The sequence below is a fragment of the Formica exsecta genome, unplaced genomic scaffold, assembly GCF_003651465.1.
Source record: "Formica exsecta isolate Colony F162 unplaced genomic scaffold, ASM365146v1 scaffold194, whole genome shotgun sequence".
Classification (NCBI taxonomy): Eukaryota; Metazoa; Arthropoda; class Insecta; order Hymenoptera; family Formicidae; genus Formica; species Formica exsecta.
In genome coordinates, this window is record NW_021849240.1 from 610,973 (window position 1) to 623,481 (window position 12,509).

Sequence of the window (12,509 nt, forward strand, 5' to 3'; positions counted from 1 at the left end):
AACATACCGCCCCCCCCCCCCCACCATGCAAGAATATCTAACAAAGTATGTATATATTTGTCTCGAAAAAATTGCAAACGATAATAACTCGCTATCACGGAATCGCGGTCCGGTAAAAAAATATATGATTAATTCAATTAAATTCTTTCACTTTTTAATTAAGAATCGATAAAACTTTCAATAGTATGATCATAAACTGTATATAATTAAGAATTTTGTCACAATTGTAAATTGAATATGATTAGAAATGTTATTTTCACAATAATTTTTTTTTTTTTAAATTTGATATAACCTGATGCAAATTCTAATTTTTATTCTTGCATCTAATATAATTTTAACGTGGGACTGATATATTCTAATCTCTCATCTTTTATATTTTATTATTATTGTTATTAATATTATTATTGTTATAATATTATTATCATTATTATCAGTGCGATTTCGGTATCCGATATCGGATAGAACCGGGATTTCAGCAACAGGGCTATTGATAACTGGGGAAACGGATATTTCCGGATCTTCGAACAGGAGCGATATAGAGATAAGAGATGAGAAAATATCCAATCAAATGGCCGTATAAAGCGCTACCTTTTGAAAATCACCAACAACGATCATTCATGTCCTATTAATCTACGCAGGAGCATAATGCCGTTAATTATCGATGATTTACTGCAAATTGCTGCTACATATCATGCATGTTGAGATTTTCTTATTGAAATATAAAGTACTAATGATGCGTATTAGTATCGTTTGTTATACCTTTTCATGATCAAAAGCCAGGTATTTGAAACAATTCTTGTTTAATTGACGATAAAATATTGATGTCTAAAAGTTTGTCATTTATCATAATGATGGCAAAATATCTGATCTTATTTTTCTAGTAAGAGATAATTAGATCGCGTTTGTTGGTCTCATTTATCTAGATTATTCTAGATTATTATTTTACGAGTTCCGGCAACTGCACGTTGCATCTTATATTTGTATTTTTTCACGCAATGATCTCACTTCATATTATATTACGTTATAATTCAACTTTCAAAACACAGTCGTGCATATCGCGACGCAATAAATCTCGAGATGCAATTACGCGTAATAAATTACGTTTGAGAATCCATGGTGTGTGTATTAAAAGGAATTAATCTTGATTCCGTTGGTGTTAAAATATAAAATTGCCAGAACTGCGCTGTGATCGTCAATATCTGAAATGCAATGCGGCGTTTTTTCGCAATATCTTTATGCAATGATGCATCTCGTACACGACATGATGCGAAAACTCTGTTCATTAGTTTGACTCAACTGCAATTCGTTCGTGCATACGTGATGAATTTTGTAAAATGGAAATTGAAATTATTTCTGCCTCGTAAGCGGTGAAATTATTGGACACAATTTTGTGAAATAATTGAGCTCTGTCTCGCATTTCTCACTGATGATCAAATAAGTGTTTTTTGAACACGATTGACTAATTAATCGCGTTAATCTGCGTAGTTGTCGATATGTGAATGGATAAAGCACCGTTTATATATATATATATATCGCACATGGTCCTTTGGTTTTTATTTATTTTAATTATAAGAGAAGGAGAACATTATATATAATGTTCTTCTTCTCTTATAATTAAAATAGATAAAAACCAAAGGACAATGTGCGAGTGTATATACATGGAATATTAAGTTCATTCAAATAAAACCGAGCTTTCGCTCGCAAAAAACAAGCATTTGCACTTTCCACCGCAAAACGAAAATGATAAATTATTACCGGTTTATATTTAGCGTTGCTTTTTTGACGATATCGAATGAAATGCCAAAGTAAGTTACGAGATGGATAAGCATACACAATATTTTGCATTTTCCTTAAATTTATCGCACTAATAAGGAAATAATTCGTAGTTAGATTTAATTTTTTTTTATCAATATTTATTCTGTTACTACTGGCGTATAAATTTATGAATCTGTAAAATGGAATGACTGTTTCAAATAAAGATCGACATATTTATTCACAAACAAATGGATTTAATTTTTCGCGTATTCACATTGCATTTATCCCAATTCATTATAGACGAACAAGCTATATTGTTTATCAACTTAATGTAATGTTAATCAGAGTAATTCTAGCTAAGTACACGAATTAATTACGATTTGCATTTGCGTATCTTTTTGCACGATTTATCTACAAAATAAACAAATGTATTCGATGAGATAGATTAAAAGTTTTCGTGAGAAAGTCAAGAAGATAAATGAAAATTCGAATTGGCGCATTTGTGCGAGATTCCCGAAAACTCCGAGATCTAGATTCGAGCGGATCTCGGTCCTCCAAGCTGCTTTCAATTTTACGAAAAAAAAAGAGCGACAGCCAACAAAGCATGCCATCTCAATGTTGCGAAGGGATGGTTTTGTTTACGGCAAACTCTCGCGTTGCATGTAGAATGCTCAGGCGGTAAATGAATTCTGCCGACGACATGACGGTTTCATCGTTTATATATGAGACCGAACAAGGAATTTATATGCTATCGCTTGCACGTAGTTTCAGTATGTTACATACGAACATGAGTTGTTGCGTCCACCGTTTGACGATTTATCATTCGATTTATCATCTTTATTACAATGAGAAATATATTTATGTGAATCACAACCCCTTTTCCTAAACTATTGCTACAGAAGAATAAAGTAATGCGTGTTTCGTTATATAGCGAGGAATGTCGAAAAATAAAGCACCCGATTATGTGTACAATCGTGTATGTGTGTGTGTGTGTGTACGCACGATTGTATCCTTGACAAGAAATTCCAGTTTACCACTGTCTATCCTCAAGCGAAATCGCTCCTCACCGATACTGATCCTTGTTGACACGCTCGCGAGGCGATGATGTGCTTCAATGCCGGAAATCATTTTCTCTGCGGAATAGCGGCAATCTAGAAAGCAACCGCCCGTCCCGATCGATCCGCCCGACTGTTTCATTCGAGTCGCGAAAAGGATTCGGGATGTCCATTCTATACCCTCTGACAATCGCTTTTTGCACCGTTCCATATGCGCCTATTTTTTTTTTTTTTTTTCTATACACGTGTATACGTTGTTATTTTGACAAAACCGTCAAATCAATAAAACATATTAATATACCAAGGCATATATATAAGCAGTTATTTTACTATAAAATTTTTAACGTTGTTAAAAATGCAGTAGCTGCGTCAACATATCAAATTCATAATTATAGTATATTGTTATGTTTTACGAGCAATGAAGAAATCGCTTCAAAGATAAAATTTGGAAATATAAAATAATTATTCATATACATTGATATGTTTTATAGATTCAACCTCTACGTCGCTGCGACGAAAAAATAATCGCACTTACAGCATCTTCAGATATTATTGTGTGAATAATACTATTTCTTCGCCATACTTGGCCATTTTAAACTCAAATAATAAGATTTTGACATTGGTGATTCATATGTTTAAATAATTGTTTGACATCTAAAAATTTACGCGAGATTAATTTCGGTATTTCTAATTGAGAAAATAAAATAGAGAGACATTTTATCGTTGCGTTTTAAGCTGTGTTATCGTTGCCTATCTCGGCGGCACATAGCCGCAAATTGACCAGAGCAATCATAAATCCTATTACACTTTCCTACTTGCGCTCCCATTGTTATCTACTTATTTCATTTAATATCTTCTGAATAAGATGCTTGAATATTTATTTAATGTAAGATAAATGAAATCAAGCAATTTACATAAGAACAAATCATATTTCTTATTGTTGCACTCGTTATCATTGCAAATTTATATTTTTATAAACTGCTAGTTTATCAGATTATCTTAGTGTATCAGGAAAAGATTAATCCTCTCTAGTTTTTCCTTTTTTATATTATTTATCTTATACGTGCGTGTGTGTGCAAGACATTATATACATATATGTATAAAAGTAAAAAATAATTTGACTCACCGGTACGATGCGCAACAGAAGAGTTGTAGGATATTATGTCGATCTCTAGGACGATCTGTAATATATAAATATATATACATTATATATATATAAACCAGTGCCAAAAATAATAAATATCTCGAAAAATAATTAATCCACGAAATAAAATTTTTTAATTTGTTTTTTACTAGACCTTTAAAATCTTAAAAACACTGTATAATTTACGAAAAAAATTTTTTGTGTATTGTTGAGAAAACAATTTAAAATTTTATGTATACACATATATTACAATCATTTTAAATGGACCACCAGTCAACGCGCGACAAAGATAAACGAACAATTAATTAATTATTAATAAAACATGAGTAAAAAATAAATTTAAAAAATTATAAGATGCTTACCTCCATGGTTTAGATTAAATTAGGTTAAGTTGCTCCTTCGTTACTCGATGCCTTCCTGTCACTTCCTCTCTTGTTCGTCATTCGTTGCTTTTTCGTAGTATTCGCACTTATAATTCGCGAAAACCCGATTCATGTGATCGCGCACGTATCAATGAGCGAAATATCGACGATCGCGCAACACTTTGTACGGCACTCCCGATTCCCAATGTTAATTAAACGCGACGCTTTATTCGCAATGATAGGACGGCGGCAAAGTTACATATGCATGAAACTACAACCTGTTCAGCATTTGAAAATCACGCGGCCAACTTCTCACCTATCTCGGTGACGCTAATTTCTGTTGCTAACGCGTGAATAATATACGCTCGTATTTTAGGACAACTTTATTGTACTTCGCGTTATAAGTGAATAAATATAAAAGTTAAAAAAAAAAAAAGTATTAACGATATAAATATTTGCGGATCGTAATATTACAAAATATAATTAGATTTTTTCATCGTTCACACGATATAAGCTTCGACGGAATAAATCTCGCAAATTACGCGCTTTGATAAAGTACAACGATGTATTTTAACAGCGAATTTACACGATACGTGGTTGGAAATTATGGGATTAATAACGGCTGTAATTAAACGACTTAGTAATTAAACGCGTTGCAATGTCGTTCGACTTGGGGTCGATTAATACTGTCGCGATGTTCTGTTACTGACTCGAAGAATATGAAGAGTACGAGAATGATATCGGTTATTATGGGCGAGTTGATAGTTTATAATTGATAGGGTTAAGACGCGTTTGAAAATCATTAATAAATAGTCGACATATATACCACATCTTTTATTTGAAACTGTCGCTTGGAAAAAACATTACGTCTCATTTATTGCGAAAGTCAAACAATTACGTAGACTAATAATTGCCAATTGTCATTGTCGTTGGAAATAATCGCGCGCGGAAATACAAATTTTCGCGTTCCTCTCGAAAAGAATATGACGATATTCAGAGAAGTTAATGCTGCTACCTGCTCGAGCGTCGAACAGCGTTATATTTCGTTGTCATTCTAATTCATGAAATATTTAACGTATTACGAAGTAAGTAGGGAATATTTCGTGAATTTGATAAAACGTATAATTAATAATGCATACGGAGAATCTCGTATCGGTACCTTCTCGCTCGAGCGTCGTCACGTCAATGCCAAGGCCGCAGGCCGTGGAATGTAAACAACAGCGCCGCTAGACGCTAGACCGGCTAACTGCATTCCAATGCCGTGACGTAGCTAGTTATTGTTGTCACCACGAAATATTTATGTGACTAGGGCCTAGGGCTATGTTACACTTGCGATCGTAACACTCGTGGAGTTTTTTCATCTTTGTTATTCGTCGAGAGTTATTAAAAGATAGATAAAGCTCGCGAGTGTTGCGATTACCAAGTGGAACGTAGTCTAGAAAAGAAACGCGGAATATTCTCGATTATTAATTCGATTCGTTCAATATCGTACAGTACTCGAGTAACATTGATATCATTTTCGTACTTTTCCGTTAATACGAAACAGATAGACTTTGCGATATCGCAAACGCGGATATTTCGCGGAATTCCATTCGATCGTAAGACCGTCATGCAAATCTAATTATTTTCGAATATTTAGTCTGTAGATATTTATCTTTAATATATAAACTTGTATTTTTATTCACTTATAAAGTAAGATAAAATCGAATTACCTCGAGATGCGAACGTATACTCGCGACAAAAGCATGAAAATTTCGTAGGCTGTTCTATTATTTCTTCTGAATATCCGTGCAAAACCTGAGCACAATTCTTTTAATGGTTTGGAAATTATTTAAATTTAAAGTTACTATATATTGATTCTTATGAAAAATCGCGTATTGTAACACTTATTTGACAAATTTGACAAGAAAAAATATTGCCAGCGAAACAAAAATTTTCACATATATTAAAAAAACTCTAATAAATATTTGTGCAAAACTTGATTTAGATCCACTTACTCGTTTAAAAGTTAATTCTTTTTATAATCCGGATTTATTCATTTAATTTTTCAAACAGTATAAACGTAAGAAATATATTTTTTTTGTTAATTTTGACAGCTTTTTGCTACTATTGTACAGCCAAAACATCCTTAAAGATAGCTACCATCTTCCGGGTCGAATGACATCGGTTATTACGCACATCGCATATCGCATCTAGATATTCGCGCATCATGACTGTAACGACGGAAGTAGCTATCTTCAAGCGTGAAGATATATGATATTTTCATCGATAATATTGGTAGCATTGCCGTGGCGAGTGACGCGTGAATTGCCCGCGTAATTTGCCAAATGAACATCAAGCGTGGGTCGCGTATAATAATTATCGCATTTATCGTAATATAAGATACACGTCGAGTGCGATTAACATTGGTAGAGCCGCGTGAGTGTTAATATTTTACCGACTATTGTTCGCGCGATCGTAAATAACCGGATTTTCGCGTATGAGTGTAAATTTCATGAAGCAACGACGAACGAACAAGAGAGAGGAGGGGGAGGCAGGAGGGACGGCGGCAGAGCACAACCGTGGGGTAAGCAATTTATAATTTCTTTAATTTGTTATTTTTCTCACTTGTGAAATTAATCGCCCGTTTATTTCCGTGATAGTGATCCATTTTAAATTATTGTGTAATATAATGCATAAAAATGCGTAAAATATGCTAAGTTTTATTCTCAAAACTATTTAAAATATTCATAATATTTTTATACAAATGCACGTGTAAAATATATTTCCAGAGATAAATTGTATGAAAGTTTTGTATATAGGTATATATAACTTACTTAATTGGATTATTTTTCTATATTAGAATTAGATTTTTATTTCTCATAACTTTAATAAAAGTTTATATTAAAAAAATGTTTTTCTCTCGTAAATTATGCAGTATTTTTTACTGAATATTTATATTTTTGCAATCAACGTGTTTTGTATCACAATTATACCGAGGTGAGTGTTAAATCATTTATTATTTATAATTTGGAGGTAATGTGAATTTTGACAAAAATTATATCATGAAAATTTCATTTCTTCTTCTCACACATAATAAACTGAAAATTTAAAAAAAAATATTTGTAAAAAGAAATTTTAATTTGAAATATTATCCACATATCTTTACGCTATCACATATACGAGTACATGTGTCGCGCTGAAATATTACGATCTCGATTATATATACGATATTTTAATACGAATTTCAATATTTCAATTTTCTCCAACGTATACTAACGTTCGAATTTTATTTCAATTATCTTCTCTCCAATAATATATAAAATTATATATTACATTATAAAATTTTAATATTCCTAATTTTTTTATATTTGTAAAAAGAAATTTTAACTTCAAATATTATTCCCGTATTTTTACGGTATCACATATATCTCGCGCTGAAATATACGATTTCGATTATATTATTTCTTTATATATACGACGATTTTATTAGTGACAATTTTAATATTTCAATTTTCTCCAGCGTGTACACAGAATCTTTCTCGCTCGAATTTTATTTCAATTGTCTTCTCTCCAGCATGCATAATTTGTTTTATCGAGAAAGAGACACACACATGTTAGTATCTCATTGCATAATAAGATTCGTTTTCCTGCTCGCGCCGGTTATTAAAATAATGTCAGCCACTGCGTTTATCGTCGCGTAAGCTTGTCCGAATAACGGGCAAGGTCGAAGGAGCAAGTCCTGAGCACATTATTCCGTATTAATCGCGAGTAATTAACATTCATGACGCGAATTAGCTTGTATTGCCGCGTATTCGCGGACAGAGCGACAGAGCGACAGACATAATAAACTGAAAATTTAAAAAAAATTTAAAAATAAAAAATTGATGGAGCCTTTCATTAATTTTGCATTAGAAAAAAGAAAACATATAACATTACATGTTATCACAAATAAATAAAATTTCAATTTTCTTAATTTCTTTGTATTAAAAATTATATAATATATATAATATAATATATAATTAGTAGTCCGCTCGTTTGAACGGCGTTGCGGTACAACAAGAGAGCAAGAGAAACGACAATGGTTAGGACGACGTGATAGAAACGGGAATTCGGGACTTGTACATGTATCACTAATTCGATATTTTCCTTATTCCCAAAATTTCGAGGTGCTTTCATCGTCGTTCATTCGGAAATATTTCACTCCGAGTTTGACCTTCGAGATTTTTCCTGTATTGTTCTATGCCTTCCGTATATGTATATGCACATATGCACCGGGAATTAGTTAGTAAAGTCAGCTGGCACGAACGCAGCAATATCGATCGTATGCGTGATACTCGCTGCGTTGCAATATTGTGGTAGATTATGAACCCGATTGTATCGAGTCGAATGTTTTCGCGAGAGGGAGATCAAATTAAGATTCTATGTCATTAAAAACAAATAAGAAAGTATAAAAGTTAAAAGGTAGAAATGTATAGATAAAAGATTCTCTTCTGCGTAAAAAATTGTCCTAATATAAAATTAATCAAATACTATAGAAATACGAGAAGAGCGTCTCGTTTAAAACATATAAAGTTATTTCGCTATACGTCTAATGCAATCTCATAATGTGTTATCTTTTCAAAATCGTACAAAACAAATTGTTCCGAAGGAAGTGAGTTCAATCGAGCTGATTTTCCAAGATATTGAGAGAAAATATATTCATGCACGTCAATTCCCGATGCAAAGTTACGATGAATCCTAAAGTGAATTCTTCGACAGTTTCCGGAAGCTGTATTAGCATACAGCTCGGCCTCTTACGAAATTGGTTGGGATAGTAGTAGCGCGATGGTTAAAAACATCATTTCAGCATCAGAAACAGGGCGCGGTAAAAAGAGGTCTCCCCTATACGAACATTCATCCCTTTCAAGGGCCTCTCGATGTATACTAAAGCACAGAACTTTTACGGAGGAGAGAATTTCACGTAACGTGGTCGAAAGAATACAGTGGTTTACAATGCGGTGCGAAAGAGCGACCCTAATATTTGCATCATTTTTTGGCATCGGTCTATCAGAGCGCGTTATTCTTTTATTATTTAACGTCGAAATCATTAGGCAAAAATTTGTAACATTCCAGGAAACAACATTCCGCTATATGTGTATTTACTAGAAATCAATATCTCGAAGCGGAAACGCGATTCTTTGAAGCGTCGCGAGATGTTCAGTTTAATACTAAATATGAAAATATTATCGCGTGACTTTTTAATAATTATATGACTAGTGGATTTTTCTCTTAATGAAATTTTTAAAGGAAATGATATAATATACTATTAGAATTTTAACAATTTTCTCCTAGTGAATCAAACCTAGTTAAAGACGAAAGAATTGGCATAAATCATTTTTTAGATTAATGTAAAATTGAGATCAAAGCATTTCACGAAGCATCTTTACGATGCATAAAAACAGCTGATTCTTTCGCGCAATAAACAGAAGTTTAAAACATCGACAATTACAGTACTGTTAATTTTAGTCAAAAATTTAGACTTTTCAAAGCAAACAATTCCAACATTCGTAACATTTTATATCATTATTTATATACAATGTGATTTTTTAAATATAGCTCTTTCTTTGTTATGGAAAATAGGATTTTCAACGAGAAACTAAATTCCCACATTATAAAATGCCGCATCAAAACTCGAAACCCGAACATCGAAATGGATGGATACTCGAGGGAATTAATGTTAAATATTTCCCGCAAGGGAGATTACTCATTACGATAATATTTATTCCTATGTGCAAATATGCGTTTATTTTGGCGCAAAAATATTTGCAATTTTTGCAGATGCGGACACATCGATGAAATATCTCGATGTGACAAGCGCGAGCACCTGTGGCATTCGCCGATATCGTCCGAACACAAAACGAACTCATTAAACTTGCGCAAAGTATTCTTTCTTCTTTAACTAGGTTTGATTCACTCGGAGAGAGAATTGTTAAAATTCTAATAGTATATTATATCATTTCATTTCTTACAGTTATATCGTTTTATATGACTACCAAAAAGCATAAATACAATGATTATCTATTATAGCTCGACTATTTTTTCGAGTACGTGCACACATATATATAAGAATACATTTTAAAACTCATTCACACGTTTCTCGCTTGAATATGTGCGGATATGGCCTGTGATATAAGCAGCCGTCCCCCCCTTTCCTTCTTTGTTCTTTTTTACATTAACACTCAGCTTGGGTACCAATGTGCAGACAAAATTGCAGTTCTATCTTCAAATTTCGTATTAATCGAAAGTTATGGAGATTAAGACATTTGCGATCCTGCGACCATCGAATATTTTTATTACATTTATAGAGCAGGAAATAAAAAAAAAGCTTTTTGTTATAATAAATATTAAATATTACAGTTTTACCGCAAGAGTTTAGATCGTAGAATTGATAATTTTTGGCGTCCTGATAAAATAATAATAACTAGCAATTGATTTAGTTATACAATAAACGGCTATATGAGAAAACTAATAGGCTTTTGATATCTCGCGCAGCGAGTAAACTACCGGCATCCTTATTCTAGCAGGCATCAACTGCGCCTGAGAAACTTTAGTTAGCAAAATACGCCGTCGGCTAAGCCATTACCAGCACGTTAGAAACAATTAAGTTACTCTATTTGGCCGCCCAACTCGACTATCATGAGTTTATTTTGTCGGCTCCTCTCGTTCTTCATCTCATCAATAGCGGCTTGATTAGAAAGTTCAAAGTAGCGTGAATAATACGAGAAATCTTATTTCGAATAACTTTGCTTTTATCCAAGTTTCCATACAAGAGTATGTTTTATTTGACATATAAGTACATACGGAAAGACGATATTAAAATTTGCAAAACTATTCCCACTTCTTCATTGTTCATCTCTCTCATCGAGTACTCGTTAATTCAACATTTCATTGCCCTCCTCCCCCTCCTCATCTTCCTCTCTCTTCCTACCATTATTCATCTTGTTATCATTTTACGAAAAATAATTGCTCTTTATATATTTCTTAATTATATAACTTTCTGCAATAAAAATGCGCAAAGTGGCTTTACTGACATTGCGAACTGTTTTGCTAAGTTTTGAATTCTCCTCGTTTTAATGAGCATTTGCATAAATAACGACGCGAATATAAAGCCAAGTTTTCGGGCGCCGCGTACTTACGTTAATCTTTAACTGTGGGCGTCATTAAAGTCTGGTTTAGCTCTTTTCATAGAAACGATGCCACGCACGCCGTTATAAACTTGATAATTCTTTACCATAATCTCTACGCTATGCCATATATTTATAAAAATGAAATTATGTAACAATGCGCGCGCGTTTTATATCGCTTATATAGACAGTGGATGCGGCTGCCTCTCTCGATTTGCGAACTTTCGGCACAAATCTCGATGTTTTGGCGAGTTCAGTTTTCAAATTTATGACAAATTGAAATTTTCTATCATGAGAAGAATGTCCAGTCTATAGGCGTAGAAGAGTGTATCGATACAAGTAAAATCAATTGTTGCGTTAGCCAATAATGCTGAATGATACTCGGGCCTCTCTTTTATATATACAAAAATCCATTAATCTCTCGTTTCAAGCGCGTTGTTACGTTTTTAATTCGAGTCTCGTAGCTTGGACTTTTTTCTACTTGTATCGTAGATAACATCATTGATTTAAATGAAAATAGATGTCGGAGATAAATTTAAATTTCAGTTCTTGTCGTTAAGAGATTTTCGTGTCCCAAAAGTGTGTTTAGGTACAAAATTACGATCCGCAGAGAAGCAATATCGCCATGGAATATCACGCTTGTGAATAATTAAACAGGATTCGTAAGAGTCGGACGCGGTGCAGCGGCGGTCGTCTGCTTTTGAGGGGTTCTTGTGCCGAGTTTATGCCATCAAATGCAAATGCACATTATTCAGTTACTTACACTTCCATTCTCGGAAGATATGCGAATCCGTATCTATACAGTTAATGCAGAAAGCTTGCCGCATTTCCAACGACCTACTCTTCCACCCACTCTGTTAATGCGCGACAACGTGTGCGCGAGTCAAGACAGGCAATGTCAACTGACGAAAAATTCTGTTTACTCGGTTCTCTGCATTCTCCAATTCGATTAGTCGCGTTCATCATGAACAAATTTGAATTAAAATCAGGAGAATCTTGCGCGATTGCGATGATTTTTGTTATGCGCATTTGCAATAAGAAAAAATTC

At 33.4% G+C, this 12,509-nt stretch overlaps 2 protein-coding genes across 5 annotated transcripts in view; one reads left to right on the forward strand and one right to left on the reverse strand.

The window, feature by feature from the left end:
* LOC115234042 (MAGUK p55 subfamily member 2) overlaps positions 1 to 6,110 on the reverse strand; it is a 45,589-nt gene extending 39,479 nt beyond the window's left edge. The window contains exons 1-2 of one of the 2 annotated variants that reach the window (XM_029804752.1): positions 4,317 to 6,110; positions 3,937 to 3,991 (exon numbers count right to left, since the gene is read on the reverse strand). In XM_029804752.1, coding sequence (XP_029660612.1) covers positions 3,937 to 3,991; positions 4,317 to 4,322 — 61 coding nt within the window. In that variant the 5' untranslated portion in view covers positions 4,323 to 6,110. Of the gene's footprint in view, positions 1 to 3,936; positions 3,992 to 4,316 lie in introns of those variants that run through there. The other variant, XM_029804751.1, reaches the window with a different exon arrangement.
* LOC115234039 (dipeptidyl aminopeptidase-like protein 6) overlaps positions 1 to 12,509 on the forward strand; it is a 52,233-nt gene that overhangs the window by 5,829 nt on the left and 33,895 nt on the right. The window lies entirely within an intron of this gene.